The following is a 19,265-nucleotide window of genomic DNA, read 5'->3' as shown; positions in this document are numbered from 1 at the left end:
AAATTCTAAATTTTAAATTTTAATTGAATTTTCATGGGTTTTAAATTTTTGTAATTTTTATGGGGTGTAATGTTATTTTAAATTTTCTGGCAAATTTGAATCAGTTTTTTAAGGGTTGTTTTAATTATCGTTTTTGTTTTTTGTTTGTATTTTATTTGCCTGTTCACCGCGCTGAGTCCTTCGGGAGAAGGGCGGTATACAAATTAAAACATTATTATTATTATTATTATTATTATTATTATTATTATTATTATTATTATTATTATTATTATTATTATTATTATTATTATACTATGAAGGCAAGATGTAAATCAAATAAATTTACAAAACATAAATACTTTATTGGCCGTGTATACTTACACGCACAAGGAATTTGTCTGTAATTTAAAGCAAGTAAATTACATTATGCATTAGCAATATAAACGTCTGCAGAGTAATTATTCCCTCTTCTCCCAATATTGCAAGCAGGATGGGGGATGTGTCGTTCGTAGGTTTTAGTTCTCTATTGCCGAAATTAAGGGGTGGGAAGAGGAGGAAAATTACACGCTGCGACACACGGTTAGGCTAAAATCTCAGATATATCGAGGGAGAATGTGCGTGTCAGAAAACAATGTTCAAAGAAATCATAAATTTTTGCACATCGTTACAATGTACAATTGGCCCGCATTGTGATCCACGTCATTCCTTGAGACGGATCCTGACATCAAGAGATCTGAATTGGAATTAATTCCTTTTTGCAATGTCTCCTGGTTTTTGTAGTCCTTTCGGCCGATTTCTCGGTAGATCAGAAATCTTCAAACTTGGCAGTTTTAAGACTTGTGGACTTCAACTCCCAGCATAACTGGCTGGAGAATTCTGGGAGTTGAAGTCCACAAGTCTTAAAGCTGCCAAGTTTGAAGACCTCTGCGGTAGATAAATATTGCATTGGTCGCCCACTGGGGAATTCTGGGAGGCCGCACAGCGAAGTGTCCCTCTCTTTCAACTGCAGAATAAAACTTTTAAATTCCAACAGACTCCCACGTGCGGGAATCCCGCAACGAAGACCGATCACTCTACGACCTCCTTTCCTTCCGCGTTTCTAATCCCTCGATTCCACTAGATCTCAGAAGTTGTCTTTCATGGGTCTCTCCGCCGTTGGATTGGCCGCGAGCATGACATTGACGCGTCGCTCCGCCATTGGCATCGGGCTCTTTACCGGCCAATTCGGAGAGGCCATGTCAGAAAACGCGCGAGCCAATGAAGATGCGCCGTCTCCAGCGTCGAGCAGCTATTGGAAGCGACGCAGGGGTTGCCCTGATTGGCCGTCGTGCGGCGCGAGGGGCGGAGAGCAGGCGGCAGCTCTCCGGGTTTTCTCGGAGCGCCGCGGCGGAGTCGCTTTCGTCTTCTCGGCGGGATGGGTGTTTTCTTGCGGGCCGGGCCTCGGTGGTTCCTGGCACGGGCGGCGGTGGGGTTGCCGCTGTTTCTGTTGCTAGCGTCCATCAGCTTGGCGGCTGCTGGTCAGTACGAGCGCTTCCGGTGGGCCTTGCTTTGTGGACGTGGGGGGGTCCTAGTGTGGGAGGGGAGACCCTGATTGAGAGGGCGGCGGCGGCGGCAGCCGGGTATGGAGTATGGTGGTGGTGAAGCAAAAGGCCGAAAGCCGGTAGAATTAAGAGAAGCCAGTCGAAAACCGGGTCAAATGCCTTGGAATAAACAGTTGCTTTTAGTGGTCCTTTCCTGACAACCTCCCAGGAAGGGTATATATAACCATCACAGATTAGCCTCGCTTTCAGCTTTGACGTTTAGCATTTGCAACCCCTCACTTCAATACTACCGCTGATTTTATTTTATGTTATTTGTATGTCGCTTTTGTCGTGTTTTTTTATATGTCGTGGTTTTTTTTTTTACACACACACACACACACACACACACACACACACACACACACACACACACATATATATAAACAACTCAGAACTCAGCAACCAATTAATCCAGGGAGGACAAATCTTAGTATAGGCCCCTTTGTGTTTAAAGGCACTTGCTCTGCAATTAATGTATATATGTAAAGCTAAGACTAAGGGGTTACCAGAGGACAGAAAAGAGGTGCGCCCCCCCCCACTCACACCTGTTGTAAGGCCCCTAGCAACTTTTTCTAGAACACAGCGTGGAATGATCTGCTAAACGAGGAGTGGAAAGGTCTGTTTATTAAGTGCTTTACTAAATGTTGCGAAAGGTTTTGATTCTTTCCACCCCCCTCATAACATGGTTATTGTACATACTGTACAAGTCTGTATAAATATACAAAAAAGTGCATATATAATAGGTATTTGGCACTTATTTGTTATATTTATATCGGATCTTTCCTACAAAAACTCAAGGCGGTGACTGTGAATTCCTTTTGCCTATGCAAGCTTGTAAATATGATCTATGTCTGCAGCTGAAGCCATTAATGCACATTAAAATGCACTATAGACATGTTCTCATATTTTGCTGATAAGGTACACATTTATCTTTTTGCATCAGGCAAGCCATTTCTTGATAACATTTCCCCCCCCCCCCGAGGAATATGATTTATTGTAACATGTTATAATAGCAAAATTTCAAAAGCTTCTACCAAATATTTACTGATTATTATATTACGTTACATTATGTTATATTATTATTTATTTTATTTATTTTATTTATATTTTATTTTTTCGCATTTATATACCGCCCTATCTCCCTAGGGACTCAGGGCGGTTCACAGGCAAATAAAAAGGTACATATAAATACAAAATAAAATATCAATTAAAAAACTTATTCCACATAGCCAGATAATTAAAAAGAACAGTATATATAATAAAACCCATTAAAACCAATATAAATTTAAAATCTAGTCCAGTCCTGCGCAGATGAATAGATGTGTTTTAAGCTCGCGGCAGAAGGTTCGGAGGTCCGGAAGTTGACGAAGTCCTGGGGGGAGTTCGTTCCAGAGGGTGGGAGCCCCCACAGAGAAGGCCCTTCCCCTGGGTGTCGCCAAACGGCACTGCCTGGCTGACGGCACCCTGAGGAGTCCCTCTCTGTGAGAGCGCATGGATCGGTGAGAGGTATTCGGTAGCAGCAGGCGGTCCCATAAGTAGCCCGGCCCTATGCCATGGAGCGCTTTAAAGATAGTTACCAAAACCTTGAAACGCACCCGGAAGGCCACAGGTAGCCAGTGCAGTCTGCGCAGGAGAGGTGTCACATGGGAGCCACGAGGGGCTCCCTCTATCACCCGCGCAGCCGCATTCTGAACTAACTGAAGCCTCCAGGTGCCCTTCAAGGGGAGCCCCATGTAGAGAGCATTGCAGTAATCCAGACGAGACGTCACGAGGGCGTGAGTGACCGTGCATAAGGCATCCCGGTCTAGAAAGGGGCGCAACTGGCGAACCAGGCGAACCTGGTAAAAAGCTCTCCTGGAGACGGCCGTCAAATGATCTTCAAAAGACAGCCGTGCATCCAGGAGGACGCCCAAATTGCGTACCCTCTCCATCGGGGCCAATGACTCGCCCCCAACAGTCAGCCGCGGACTCAGCTGACTGTACCGGGATGCCGGCATCCACAGCCACTCTGTCTTGGAGGGATTGAGCTTGAGCCTGTTTCTCCCCATCCAGACCCGTACGGCTTCCAGATACCGGGACAGCACTTCGATAGCTTTGTTGGGGTGGCCCGGTGTGGAAAAGTACAGCTGAGTGTCATCAGCGTACAGCTGGTACCTCACACCGAAGCCACTATATTATTACAAAATAAACCTAGAAAAAGAAATAGAAAAAAAGAAATATATAACTTCCAATCTTCATCACAATAATAAACAAATTTGATATTTCTTTGCCTTGCCATAAGATTACAAAGACAAAATTTTCCCACAAAAAGCTGTTTATTTAATTTAATTACTTCCAAAATCTTAAAGTAACAGTCTCAATTTTCCAAATTTGCTGGGACCCTTAATTTTTGCTGTTTATTTCCTTTTTTAAAAAAAACTTATGGCTAAATTTTCTTCTGTTCATAAATGACTGTAAACTCATAAGGTGGCTTTTCAGTTCTCTATTAGCCTTAAGATAGTTAAATAAGCAGTCACTTCTGAAAGTGGCTAGAAAGTGAGGTTAGCAAAATCAGTGTCCTTTAAAAGACTCCATGGTGGCTGTGAGCATGATGGTTGATCCCTTCCTCTTCTGGTACTCCAACCTGTGGGAGATTAGTATCCTGCTGTCTTCTCCTGAGGAACATCCATCCTGGGTTACATGTGGTTAAGCTTCTATCATTTCCTTGTCCTTTATAGTTCTTCAGTTGTCTAGCTTTTTCAAAGACAGTTTAGTTTGTCATATCTCCTCAAGCCTTTGCTTGATATTTCTCTACTCTAGAAATCTATATTTATTGTCTGGCTGTTCAGAACGCTCTGGAAAGCACAAGAGGCCAGGTGGTGATGCTTATTGTTCGTGTGAAATTATGTGAGCTCATTTCTGCAGAGAGGGATAGGAAGAAGTTGAAGAATATAAATGAATGAAATAAATTTAGCAATGAAGTAAGTTAATAACTGATAGCAGATAGGGAGGTTCATGGTATTAATGGGTGGGTAATAGTTTTTCACTGCTTTGAATGTCTGAGAAAATTGATTGTCATATATAAAAAGAAAAGCAGTGGAAACTGATAACTGAGATAGTTATATTATTATTCCCAAGAATGCCTGGAGAGAGGAATGGTACAAGGTACCTTCTTGTGGCCTGACCATTAGTGATCCCTTTACCAAACCACCTGATTTAGAGCTGCCTCACTTTAGTCAAAATTGAACAGAATTAGGTGCGATACTGGAAGACGTGCCACGGCCCTGCATCAATGGGAATGGAAAGATTCCCCCTGTTGCGATTGTACTGATACGCAAACTATTCAACATATTGTGCCCATGATGTGTGTTCTCTGGTTCCCTAGAGCTGCATGAAGCAGCACCAGAGGTGATTGCCTGGATAGCTGATGTCCAGTTAGGAGGCCACTGACATATTCTGATAGAAGTTTTACTTATAATTACATGGACTATGTATATATGTTTACTTCTATTCTGTCATGTTCTCATTGTACTTGAAATAATAACTGAGATAATAAAGTCAGTTAACGGATTTGACTGAGAGAGTAAAGCAGATAATTCAACCATTAAAAATTAACTGCCCCACTAGTAAATAAAATATTATTTAATTTTTCAATTAAAATGTTGACTAATTTCTCTCATTCACACCTAAAGACCAAGGTGTTTAGTCAGTTCAAATTCACCCACATAATCTTCAAAGCTGTAATATTTCTACATATTACTTATTTAACGCTGGATGTATAATAACACAATATTTTTTCCTAGCAAAATGGTAACCTCTCATTTTTAATACTGGTTTATCTCTAGGCATATTTTAGATATATTCCCTGGGAATTTCATGTTGTAGTTGTATGAATATTTGTATTGTATTCAATAAGCCCCATTGAATATAATGATTGTTTACATTCATGCTATTACAGCATACAAAATTTTATCAGAAAAAAGTAAAATCTTTCTTGATGACCCTAGCTTTGTCATATTCTTATTGTCTCTTCCACATGTTTAAAGAATAGCTTTGTTATGAGAAATGTTACAATAGTCTTTCACAGAAAACAGAGGCAAACCAATGCCAAGGATGAATGCTTTATCATCATTGATAATGACCATTTGAAGTTACAACAGCACTGAAAAAAGTGACTTATGGCCATTTTTCACAGTTATAACTGTTGCAGCATCCCCATAGTCACGTGATTTACATTCGGATGCTTGACAACTGACTCACATTTATGACGGTTGCAGTGTCCTGGAGTCATGTGTTTTTCTTTTGCGACCTTTTGACAAGCAAAGTCAATGGGGAAACCAGATTCACTTAACCGTGTTACTAACATAAAAACTGCTGTGATTCGCTTAACAAATATGGCAACAGAGGTCATTAAAATGGGGCAAAACTCACTTAAAAAATTTCTCACTTAACAACATAAATTTTGGACTCAATTTTGGTCGTATGTTGAGGGTTATCTGTATTTTGGCTGTCAGGAAAAGTGTACTTTGAATACTTATTATATCCAAAGGTATGGTTTGATTTGTTTTTGTTTAAATCTAATTGAAGTGCGTATTTTCCCAGAACTATTTTTTCAGAGTACCCAGCTTCTTGTGAAGCAAATGAAACAATCCTAGATTGCTAATTTTCAATTGGAACTATATTTCTAAATTTATCACCCTGTTACTATTACTTTCAAATAACTAAGACACTAAATAGTTTTTAAAATCCTGCTCTAAAAGAAAGTTTTTGAGGCAAACTAAAATTTGAAGTTGGTCTATAATCATTAGCTTTGGCTGGAGGATATTTGTGTTTTTTGTTTTGCCATTTATTACAACTACTGTGAAAAATCTCTTAGAGCAGAATAACTAGGAGAACCAAATGGCATCAGTAAAAAGGCCACAAGGAAGCCATTTGGAGCCATGTGGCTAAATTGATCCATCTGTAAATTTCAGTACATTGCACATAAAATCACTCTTGAAGAATTTCTAACAAAAAGAAGAGAATGGCTATAGGCTTTGGATATAATTTTCCAAGATTCAAGGTCTTATAAATGGCAGTGTTATTGACTGTAGTTTTATGTTGGAATGATGGACCCAATCTGAATAACAAGAGTCACGTGTATTCATCTTTTGCAAACTCTGGGTTTTCATATTAGAAAAACAATTTAGTTAATTGATCTGGAATTGTTAATAATCCTTATCTTCTCATGGGAATCAATAATTAGCATGTACATGCGTTTTTAATATACACTCAGATTAAGCTTTTAAGAAACCAAACCTGAGTGTTTATCCCAACAGGGTTTCTGGTTTTTAAAATCTACTTGTTTTTTGTTGAGTCCTTGAAATATAATGAACCTAAACTAAGACTTCCCTGCTGGCATTTTTTTCCATAAAATCTTTACCAGCTGAAAAGAAAAAGACAGCTAAACAAACAGAACCTGTTTTCCTTATGATACATTGCTTTGGAAAGAACATCTTATCTGCTGACAGTCAACAATGTGTTTGCCTGCAACTTAATATAGAGCTTGTTCCTTCAGAGAGATCTTAACATGATGCAATGAGAATGAAATACAGCCAACTTGCTTCACTTTAAAGATACAAATTATTTCAATACATTTATTGGTATGATAGTTTAATGGGTTTAATTAAAATAATAACCTGTTGCACACACAATACTAAGGTAAACAGAAATCTTGTGATTTATTGTGAAGTTGATCACCAAAAATATGTCATTGTTATCTATGCTTTTTAATTTGAATTGTTTTCAAGTGAAATCACTGTCTTTCTGATACTGATTACATTGGTTTTCTCGTGCTAAATATGTTGCTTTTTTCTGAATAAATAAACTTACAATCTATATTACTGGTCTGGAAATTTTATGAAGCATTAGTTCTTAAAGAGTGATTTCTAATCTTCTTTATTATATAACATTGCCCAAAATTGATTGTAATTTTTTTTCTTTTATTTGTAAATTTTGCTGTGTGAAGCTTCAATTAGAAGACCTTCTGTCTCTGCTCCATTCAGTTCCTTATTTTTGGCTCTTTCCGTGTATCAGTATTTTATTTTCTTATATTAGCTCTGTTTCTTCTAAAGCATTTTTCTCTCCTGCCTAAGGATTCTAGCTGATCTAAATTTTTTGAAATAGACATACTGTAAATAGAAATAAATATCAGTCACATTGTTATTGCAATGTGTCTGTGCTTGATGATTATTTAAAATAAAAAAGAAATAAACTCACATTTTACAGCAAGAGAAAGAAAAATATAATACCTTTTACAGTTTTTCAGCATATTGACTAATTTGGAATAACTGATTAAATTGAATTGAACACTTTATCTTTAAGCTGTGTTTTATTTACATACCTTTAGTTAATTCCAGATTGCTTTTTGCAAATGTAAGATTTCTTTCTTTATTGAAACAAACTGTATTTTCTGCTCTAATTGCCATACTAGATAGTCCTGTGATCTTTTTTGTTAGTGGTGAAGGAAAGAAGTAATAAGAAAAATATCTACCACTATTTTTTTTCACTGAAGACGACCTATGCTTTATAATCCTTCCTGGCTTGGATTATTGATTTGCAAAAAAGCTAAGAATTATAATTACTTTATATATTCATTTATTGGGAGGTATGTATCTCTAGCACATTGTTGTACGGCTTTGGGTGCATACTGCATTTATGCATGAAGTAATTTCATAAGTGTAGGTTAATATTTACATATTATTTATCAGAAGCTTTGAGACAAAATTAATGCCACTTGTTAAGAACATGATTTATTCCCAAATTTTGCTGTTAAAATCATCCTTTTTAATTTTGTAGACGAAGAAGCTGCTCAAGAGGAGTCTTTTGAATCAAAGGTGACTAGTCTTTTGTCTGGGATTCCTTTCTCATAGCTATGAATTTTTGAATTAATGAACCTAGTACAATATATAGTACCATGTTCTAAAAGCTTAAATGAAAGAAAATTATTTTTATTTCAATCATTCTATTATTTTGAAATATATTAGATTATTTCCACACAGGTCATTTCAGAATTTAAATGGGAAATATTTTCAGCTAATTTCCAGTGAGACTATAACTGCATTGGCTGCACTATTCATTAGCTGCATTGGTTGAAGCTGGTGGAAGTCATAGCTCAGCAACATCTAATGGGATATAATGAAATATGAGTTGCTGGGAGTAGAGAATAGACATATTTTTAAAACAAAAAGTAGATTCTGGAAGAAAATGTGATAAATTGGAATCTATAACAAAGTAGTTTACATTATCCTAGGGATAAGGATACACTATCCTTCATGTCTTTTGATTTCTTGCATGCAATTGTCATAAAATAAAAACTCCAACTTTGCTATATTTCATAACAAAAATTATGTTTCCTTTTTTCCTTCCTATTTATTTTGTAGTCAACCTTGCCTTCTGAAGAACAAGTGAAGGATCATTCAGCAGGAGCCCAAGTGGTAGCAGGTCAGATCTTTATTGATTCTGAAGATCCAGAGGCTCTAGCTGAAGATGGAGATGGTTTTGGAGAAGAGGACAAGGAAAGGACTTTGGAGAGCTTAAGCTCTTTAGAATTGTCTGCCTTATTAAATAAAGACTTGGAAGAAGTAGAAGCAGAAAAAACAGGTGATTGTGTGGGTTATTAAAGTTTTCCATCTGCCGATCTTAAGCAGTTTTGTATGTACTTTTTAGATGAGATTTGTAAGAGCTTGAGGGAAACATTTTTACATTTTTTAGAGAAATTGGTAAAACTATATCAAAGTCAGAAGCCTCATATTCCCTGTTTCCTGTATTAATTTTGCTCTTTTTTTCAACGAACTGTAATAATGGTAACATTATACATACTGCTTAAACAATGCTGGTTTAAAGGAATAAATATTAGGAATTTTTCTTGCATGTTTGTAGACACATTATGTGGTGAAAATCAGATAATGTGTCTACAAATATACAAGAAAAATCCCAAATATTGATTCCTTTAAAACAGCATTGTTTAAGCAGTATGACCTAAATTCTGACTACAGCTTTTTTTGGAATTTGATGCTCCTTCTTAGGACATGAGAACCAGTAAAGGTGCTGGCCTAGAAACCAGGAAACTGTTCTCTAGTCCTGCTTTAGGCATGAAAGTCAGCTGAGTAACTTTGAGCTAGTCGCTCGCTCTCAGCTGAACTCACTTCATAGGTTTGTTGTACAGAAAATAGGAGGAAGGAGTGTTATTTATGTTCACCATCTTGAGTTACTTATAAAATAATAAAGGTGAGATAACATTTTAATAACTGATGGAAATATAAAAACTATTCAGGTATATCCATGAATCAGTAGAATATATTTTGCTGGTAAAATAGTTTTCTGCCTGTCTTATATGTCAGCCCCACCAGTGTATTCATACGGTTTTAACAGTGTTACATAATTAATCAGACTTTTGACCTAAATGCTTTTGATGACAAGTTGCTGGTAAATCTCTTCAATGTCAATTTAAAAACCATAGCTTGCATTCTGTGATTTTTAACTAGCTTCACTGATTTCAGTCACTAAATGCAAACAACATTATAAATCCTTGTTTGCATCTTGTTTCCAATATTCAGATCCCAATTTTGAAACAGATTTTAGAGGTGATGGTAGAGATGCCTGGTATTCATCACAATCCCATAGTAACATATGCTTCGATGAAAGCAAGATTACCAAAGAGAATACTCAGATATTTAAAGATTAGTCCATCTGTATGAGAACTTGGACTTAAAAATAGGAAACCATATGCATATCTGTTTATTGATGCACTGAAAACAAGACTACTCACAAAATGGAAAATGCTTTGTTTCTACCCCTAAATAAACTGCTGAGTTCTGGAAGTTCTGCAAGGCTGCTTGAGTCAGTTATGGTTCAGCCACAGTATAAGAGCTTTTAAAATATTTGTCTGCAACTTTGTGTGGGAATAAGCCTTATTCTGAATTAATTTGCATAACTGCATACTTATCTTTCCTCTGAAAAGACAGCTATGCTGTTCACTAACGCAGTAATTACTGGTAGACAAGGTGGAGGGGGACAGATTTCAGAACATTAATCTAGAAAAATAAGATGAAAAACATCTGAATAGGAATTGCAATATGTATTTTGAAAGAAGCTGTATTGTCTTTCTTTCATGGTATCTTGTCTGTTTCAGTGCAATATCCTTGTATTTTGTTTGTTGATTGGAACTCTATATCTGAATTCACATATAATTCTAAATCATAAAGTGGATTATTTTGAACCTTAGCTTGTGGGAATCCGTCACTGCAGCTTATTTGGGGCTTACTGCAGTGCATATAGTAGAGAAAGAGTTACAGATAAGCTATTATTGTACTTACTTGCCATATAAGTTTTATTTATTTGAATATAAACAGACAACCTTTATGATATGAAAAGCATTTGCAATTTGAAATGTCCCAATAGATTTTAAGAACAAATGTTTTGCAAAAGCAAGGCAAGGAACATCTGAAGTCCTTAATGGTTATGAAACTTTTCACACATCTAATTATAACACTGAAAGAGAGCATAAAGTGATTCTTGTTCTCTTTCAGTCCTGTATCATAGATATAACCCATGATCTCTGACTGACGTTCTCTTAAAATGCCACGTCAAGTTGCATTTCCTTGTTTTATGTAAATTTCAGAATTACATTTCCTCTTGTAAAGAGGTCATATTCTTCCCAAATCCTAATCTATTTTTAAGTAAGTTTACGGACTATAATAGTAAATTGTTACAGAAATATTGCAGCATTAAAATGAACGTATTTAATAAATAAACAGATTTAATCAAATTCTACCTTAAATAATTGAATTAGATAATTTCATTTTGTTGATTTTATTTTCTCTTAATTGTTTAGATTTTGTGACTGTTGTGTTGGCTTTCAGCTGTATAACATGGGGATAACTTCATACAATTGGTTCTGTAGAGAATTTTCTGACTGGCAGAATTTTTGACAATTCATATGTGATTCTGTTATCTGTTTCAATTTCTTGTTCTGAATCTGCATTGTGATGAAAATGTTTATAAACTACTTGAAATGCCTTTAGTTATTTTACACAGGAAAGCTATAAGAAATAAAATTATGTTAAAATTGGTTGGTGACTTGGTAGGCATTGTAACTTCAGAGTGTTTCACATGGGTTGTTTGTTTTAGTTTTGACAGCTATTGGAGGAACTGCAGATGGTGAGTTATGTCGGTTCCCCTTTCTCTTTATGGAGAAGGAATACTCAGAATGTACTGCAGATGGGAGAGAAGATGGGAGACTATGGTGTGCCACAACCTATGACTACAAGACTGATCAAAAGTGGGGCTTTTGTGAAAGTAAGTATGGCTTTCCGAAGAAATGCCGTTTTTGAACTTCATGAATTTAAATTAATGGGTGTCATTCAGTAAGGGACAGATATAGATGAATGTGAAAAATTATGTTTGTACATTCTGATAAATGGATTTAAAGGGTCCATTGTTATAGAGATTCTGCATACTATCAGCATGGGAGCTGTTGCCAATACAAGTACTGCTTATAAGCAGATCTCCCAAAGGTATTTGTCATACAGTACTTTTTATATTTTTGCAGGAGTTAAATTAAGCAGCTAAATGAAATAACACTCTTTCTTTAGCTTAATGCTGTACATGTGGCTATTAACTCACCGCTCAATTTTTACTTTTTATATTTTAGAACTTTTAATACATTACTCATGAACTTGGTTTTTCAGAGCAGAACTTAGCCTTAAAGTTCTGATGCTGGCATTTAAGACAGTTAAGTTAATGCTTCAGAAAAAAAAGAACAATATATGGGTAATTTGAATATGTGACTATTTTATCCACATATTTATAAAGTTTTGGAAACTATAAAAGAATATCCTGAATAAACAGTAAATATAAAGAAGCATTTCTTTTTTTACTCTGTTCATTATTTCAACTGCCAGTTCAGCTTTTTGCTTAAAATAATAACTCATATTACCCGGAACAATATATTTTCTGTGCTGAAATACAAAACTCGCTGATCACTGGAAGGATTTCTATCAATAGAGTTAATCAAAGATTCATTTCCATTTATTTTAATTCTAAAAATGTAGCATAATAAACATAAAAATGTAGCATAATAAACATAATGTTTAGTTTTGAAATCTGTCAGGTGTAAAAATTTCATAAAATATTCTGCTTTCTATGCAAAACGTGTTTTGAGTATAAAATAGGATGGTTTGGATCTTGGGAATTGCTCCAAACAGCTCATTGGGGGGCTGGCGGGGGAGTATGTTTTCATATTTTTTAACTTTGAAAATACTGCAAAATGCATTGTGTGTCATTAATAATAGATACCGATGGCGTTTGCATAAATGCACAATGAAGACTGACTTCTAAGAATACCATCAAACTATGAGGCAGACATACTCTGGATTATTTTAATATATGATTGGTGTTTTTTTTTCTTTACAAACCCTTTAGTTATTTGATTGCCACAGTATAAGAAAAATGGCAAAACATAATAGTTTAACAAAAAAAGCCTGAAAAAATAGTCTTAGAATAAAATGAGCAAAGTTTTAGTGAGTATTAATTAGCCTTTTTTTAAAAAAAAATCTTTTTATTAGCTGAAGAGGAGTCTCATAAGAGAAGACAAATGCAGGAAGCAGAAGATGTTTACCAAACAGGGATGAAAATTCTTAATGAGAGCAGGAAGAAGGCCCAGAAGAAAGAGTGAGTTGTCTTCTTTGTGTAGCTCAATGGCCTTTTAGGCTTTCTCTGCGTGAGTAGAGTTCACTTTTTGAGTAAAGTAAGAATTATATGTCACGGGGGTGGGGGGGATCAGGATTTTAGAGATGCTTAGGTGGGGCATGGCCAAAAAAAAGATTGGGAACCCACTAGTGTAGCTCATATCTCCTTTTTGGATAGAAGGAGATCAATAGCCTTTATAATGGTATCTATAGGTCAGTTTCTCCCAGTAGCATATTCATCAAATTTATTTCGATTACAAACTCTGGGGATCAAAGTAGCAAACTCATAGCCCTGATGTTGAATATATGCAGTGACTGAGGAACCTCTAACATGCTTCAAGGTTCTTTTACAAGAGGGTCCCAAATCCCCAGTCCATGGACTGGTCCCAGTCTGTAGCCTGTTAGGAACCGCCCCACGCAAGCAGCGGGCGAGCATGCAAAGGTCCATTTGTGCAAGTGGCAGATGCGCACGCAAAACAATCCCCTCTCCCCTGACACTACTGTCACTGGTCCATGAAGCTGGAAAGGTTGGGGATCACTGTTTTATAAGATATAGCTTATCAGTTAAATGTTACCTATTAGGTTAAAACTTAAGGTAGAAGAATAGACAAGTGCCTGTTTCTGTGAATCATTAAGCCCCCAAGCACACATCACTAGCAGGATGTGACTTCCCTGTCCCCAAATTATTAGATTTGCTAGGCTCAGTGCTATTTTTTGTCATAACCACCCCTTGCTAACAAACTGGAAAAAAATAACTTCAGCATTTCAGTCCCACCCCAGTAATAAAAATGACTGGCTTAATGCCTTGCTATTAATTTTCAGTATATGAGACTGTGTTTCAGTTATGACATTGCATTCATGTTTTACACTAAATATTACATGACAGAAAATGCTACTTTTAGGGAAGAGATTTGAGATTGTCCAAACTTGGATGTATCCCCCAGAAACTTCCAAAAGTTTTTAGCTAGATATATATATATATGTAATAATAGAGGAACGTTATTAACACATAATGAGAAAATAATCATATTGATTAATCAAATGAAATTGGATTTGTGTTTTAACAATATTCATTCAAAGGTCTTGTGCAGCCATCAGCTAGAGAATTTGCATACCATCTACACATGCATTTTTGGAATAGCATTTATGCTTAAAAGAACAATAGCATGCATTTTTTCTTCTTTAAGGGCTTATCAGTATTTTTTAAGAGCCGCTGACATGAATCATACTAAGGCGATGGAAAGAGTGTCTTATACATTATTGTTTGGTGACTACTTGAAGCAAAATATTCAGTCAGCTAAAGAACTGTTTGAGAAACTGACTGAAGAAGGTTCTCCTAAAGGTCAAACAGTATGTATAACTTTTTTTTCTCAGGGTCCATAGATCCATCATTCATATTGTGAAAAGTTCGGGAGGGGAGAGGTTGTATATAATGGAAAAGTATGCTCACTTTTTAAACCATATTCATCTATATACAATTACATTACTTAACTTACAGATACAAAGTCTAAAGCAGTGGTAGTCAACCTGGTCCCTACTGCCCACTAGTGGGCATTCCAGCTTTCATGGTGGGCGGTAGGGGTTTTGTCCAATACTGAAGCACTTTCCTTTTTTTTAATTTAATTGACTTTTTAAAAAAATTTCATAACGTTTTTTAAAAACATTTTCATTAGGTTTTCATAAAATTCCCCATGACAATTTAAATTTGTCTGAAAATTTAAAAAATTCTCGCGTATCTCCCCCCACACCACCCAGCTGTAACAGATAAGCAGAGCTGGTAGCCGGCACCACCACCCCCAACCCCAATCCACGATGCGTGAGAGGCATGCGCAGACAACGATACACGACACATTACTGTAGAAACGGTAGGCGGATAGAAAATTTTACTACTAACAGAGATACAAAAGTGGACAGTAAGGTTGACTATCCCTGGTCTAAAGGAACAATAAGGGAAGGAACCAATTTCATATGTTATACTTCCAACATAGTGAGATTGAGAGCTAGCCCCTTTTAAACATTTTCTATTTTTAATAAAAATGTTGAATGTTGTATTGTTTTTATTTTAAGATTATACAAAATTGAGACTATTAGTCTTAGACATTGATCTGTTAATGTAAGATATTCCAACATTTTATCCAAGAATTACAGACAAAAAACTTAATTACAGACAAAAAACTAAGGGGCCGCAGTGTGGTTCAGGCTGTAAGACAGCCTGTTATTAAACACAGCTGCTTGCAATTACTGCAGGCTCGAGTCCCACCAGGCCCAAGGTTGACTCAGCCTTCCATCCTTTATAAGGTAGGTAAAATGAGGACCCAGATTGTTGGGGGGGCAATAAGTTGACTTTGTATATAAATATACAAATAGGATGAGACTATTGCCTTACACAATGTAAGCCACCCTGAGTCTTCGGAGACGGGCGGGATATAAATGTAAATTTTAAAAAAATATATTAGCCTTGCAATATACTTTATTAAAGGGACACGGTGGCTCAGGGGCTAAGACACTGAACTTGTCGATCGGCAGTTCAGCGGTTCGAATCCCTAATGCTGCCGTGTAACGGGGTGAGCTCCCTTTACATGTCCCAGCTTCTGCCAACCTAGACGTTTGAAAGCACGTAAAAAATGCAAGTAGAAAAAATAGGGACCACCTTTGGTGGGAAAGTAACAGCGTTCCATGTGCCTTTGGCACTGAGTCATGCCGGCCACATGACCACGGAGACGTCTTTAGACAGCGCTGGCTCTTCGGCTTTGAAACGGAGATGAGCACCATCCCCTAGAGGGGAACGACTAGCATGTATGTGCGAGGGGAACCTTTACCTTTACTTTATTAAAAAAGACTGTGGATCTAAAATCATTCAAAACACATTCTAATACAATATGGGCAATAATTTAGACATTTCAGATACTGCTAATGTTTCTGGATAAAACTGAATTCAAGCGGTCCAGAGTCATTAAGAATCAGATTCCATATAGATTTAAATAAATAATAAATTATCATCATCTCATAAAACATAGTCTCATGTATCTTCAGGAAAAATTTTTGTACTACACCCAGGTGTGTCTAAACACTCATGTCTGTGTTTTAAATTTGTTAGCTATTCTATTACTGTTGCTATTTTGTGTCAAATTTTCTGCCCCTGTGTCAAAACAAAACTCATCATGCAGCCTTCTGTGGTGGATTTTTTTTCTTTAATTTTTTCTGTGTGGCATTTGTTATGGGCTTCTCTATCATCATTGCAACTCACACACTATGACTAAAAAAGGCCAGATGGAATGGTTCCTCTGAATTGTGTGGTGGTACTAGTTCACTTTTTATAAGAGATGTCTGGATATAATGCTATTATCTATTTAATTTGGATTCTGAAAACATACCTAATCAAAGTAACCTTCTAAAAATGGCAGTTTTTAATGTTTGTTTCAGGCCCTTGGATTTCTATATGCTTCCGGTCTTGGTGTTGATTCCAGCCAGGCGAAGGTAATGCAAAGCCACCATCTCTTATCTGTTTATGTTAGTATGCCATTGAAAACAATAGAATTAATTAGCTGCACTTTGTTTTTATAGGCATTAGTTTATTATACTTTCGGTGCTCTTGGAGGAAATTTAATAGCACATATGATTTTGGTAAGTAGAGTTTTCTCAACCATACAAGTAATGATATAAAACAGCAAAATCTTAATAGCAAGCTTAAACATAATAGCTATGTTTTGTACTTACTGAGAATTTACCCCAATGAACACAGAAATTTACTTTGAAGAGATAAATTTATTAATTTGCTTTTAGAAAGGAATATTGTAATTGTAATTTTATGTATAAGGTTTTGGAATTGCTCAGTTTTACTGTTTTTACTTATTGCATTCTATCCTGAAGTTCATTGAAACATAAGTTGCCAATGATTTAACAAAAACAAGTTATGTCTGTTTTGAATATTTTCAAATGTAAGACAGCAGTACTTGCTTTATGACAGTAATTATTTCTTTCCAGGGCTACCGGTACTGGGCTGGAATAGGTGTCCTTCAGAGCTGTGAATCTGCACTTACGCATTATCGCCTAGTAGCTAACCATGGTATGTACATGTATTTATATACATCAGTAGATGGAGAGATAGAGCTATGCATTTCCATTAGCTAACATGTACACAGGATAATTTTGTGTCATTAAACTGGAATAGTTCATTCCCTTTAAATAGAAATGTGGTTGGTAATATAGATTATATGATGGCTAGTAACCAGCTAATGCTAAAAGTAAAGCTTGGAATCTGATGTTTGTTTCAACTGACATAACAGGGTTTGTCACAAGATCTAGAAGGGGAACATTTCAATATCCCTTGTATGGTGTAAATTTGCTCTGGAACATTCAGATATCTTGTAGCACATTCGGGGAAGAGACAGGGAAAATTCTTAAGAATTGTGCTACTGTATTATTTCGTTCTCCATAAGAAACAATAGAATTGCAAGCATATAATGAATGTTTTTCTTTGGTACAATATTATCTTAATTAGATGTTTTAGGTTTACTTGTTATTTTTGCAGTACGGGTATTATTCTTGCTTGAACTAATTGGTTCTGTTTAACCCTCTTATTAGGAGACCGAGTTGGCACTACAAATATTTGTATAAAGAAATAGCAACCAGAACCTCTTCACACTTATTAAATTAGTTGTCTCATGGTAGTGTTGTGTCTCTTCATCCCCCCCCCCCCAATAAATTTAATTTACAAATCCCTAGAACATTTTTCATTATGGAAATTATCCATAATTTGGAGGTAATTTTGAGGGGCTCCCTTACTTTTCATCTTGTAGTAACTTCTGTATCACATGACACAATGAAAGACATAAGTTTGCTTATAATGTGTCAGTTATTTAAAGGGCATTTAGAACAGGTGAAGATTCCTTTTAGTAATTCAGTGTATGAAAAGTATGATATGCACTAGATCTTGAATTATATAAAATTAAATGTTTTTGCCCTGTTCTTTCTCCCTAGTGGCTAGTGATATCTCTCTTACTGGAGGCACAGTGGTTCAGAGAATTCGTCTGCCGGATGAAATAGAAAATCCAGGAATGGCAAGTGGAATGTTGGAGGAAGATTTAATACAATACTATCAATTCTTAGCTGAAAAAGGAGATGTTCAAGCACAGGTAATTTAACTGTCAAACTAAGAGGGCAAAGAGAAAAGTTAGTTAGGGAGCACCATTGAGACTTGCGTGAACAGGAATAGGGAATTTGGCCACAACTGGAGCAGACAAAGAGAAGGAAAAGCAAAAATGGGAATGCAACTGAAGACAGTAGAGAGGAGCACACTGACTGCCCATCTCCAGAAACAAAACAAATAGTTCTTGATTTACGATTACAATTAAGCTCAAATTTTTTATTGCTAAGTGAGACAGTTGTTAAGTAAATTTTGCCCCATTTCACAATCTTACTTGCCACAGCTGTTAAGTGTATTGCTGCAGTTGTTAAGTTAGCAACATGGTTGTTAAATGAATCTGGCTTCCCCACTGATTTTGTCAAAAGGTCACAAAAATGTGATCACATGACCCGAGGACACTGCAACTATCATAAATTCATGCCAGTTGCCAAGCATCTGAATTTTGATCATGGGACCATGAAGATGGTGCAACAGTGATAAATGTGAAACATGGTCGTAAGTCGCTTTTTTCAGTGCCTTTGTATCTTTGAACAGTCACTAAATAAAATAAAAATAAATGAACTGTTGTAAGATGAGGGCTACCTGTATTTGTTTATTGATATGTTAAATTTATTTGCCACCTATCACCATGGGACTACTGTAGGCAGCTTACAACATAAAAACAGAGAAATGAAAAGAAGGGTAAACATAACAGTAACAATATAGTGACACAATAAAATAATGAAATACAATAATATGAGATTAAAAGTTTGGCAGGGAGAAGCAGGGAATGCAGGAAGAAAGGAGGGTTTGCTATCAATCTAATAGCTACCTCCAGTGTGATACTCCCCCATTGGGTCCCCTGGCCGAATG

The 19,265-nt window shown here is 36.3% G+C and overlaps 1 protein-coding gene across 2 annotated transcripts in view; it reads left to right on the top strand.

The window, feature by feature from the left end:
* Window positions 1-1,322: 1,322 nt before the first annotated feature.
* SEL1L (SEL1L adaptor subunit of SYVN1 ubiquitin ligase) overlaps window positions 1,323-19,265 on the top strand; it is a 36,941-nt gene continuing 18,998 nt past the window's right edge. The window contains exons 1-10 of one of the 2 annotated variants that reach the window (XM_058162468.1): window positions 1,323-1,496; window positions 8,376-8,413; window positions 8,960-9,179; window positions 11,709-11,876; window positions 13,145-13,250; window positions 14,455-14,617; window positions 16,691-16,744; window positions 16,832-16,891; window positions 17,252-17,333; window positions 18,248-18,402. In XM_058162468.1, coding sequence (XP_058018451.1) covers window positions 1,394-1,496; window positions 8,376-8,413; window positions 8,960-9,179; window positions 11,709-11,876; window positions 13,145-13,250; window positions 14,455-14,617; window positions 16,691-16,744; window positions 16,832-16,891; window positions 17,252-17,333; window positions 18,248-18,402 — 1,149 coding nt within the window. In that variant the 5' untranslated portion in view covers window positions 1,323-1,393. The remainder of the gene's footprint in view (window positions 1,497-8,375; window positions 8,414-8,959; window positions 9,180-11,708; window positions 11,877-13,144; window positions 13,251-14,454; window positions 14,618-16,690; window positions 16,745-16,831; window positions 16,892-17,251; window positions 17,334-18,247; window positions 18,403-19,265) is intronic. The other variant, XM_058162467.1, reaches the window with a different exon arrangement.

This window comes from Ahaetulla prasina, chromosome 1 (assembly GCF_028640845.1).
Source record: "Ahaetulla prasina isolate Xishuangbanna chromosome 1, ASM2864084v1, whole genome shotgun sequence".
NCBI classification, from domain to species: domain Eukaryota; kingdom Metazoa; phylum Chordata; class Lepidosauria; order Squamata; family Colubridae; genus Ahaetulla; species Ahaetulla prasina.
Note: the sequence above shows the minus strand (reverse complement) of the source record. Positions and strands in the feature narration are given on the sequence as shown.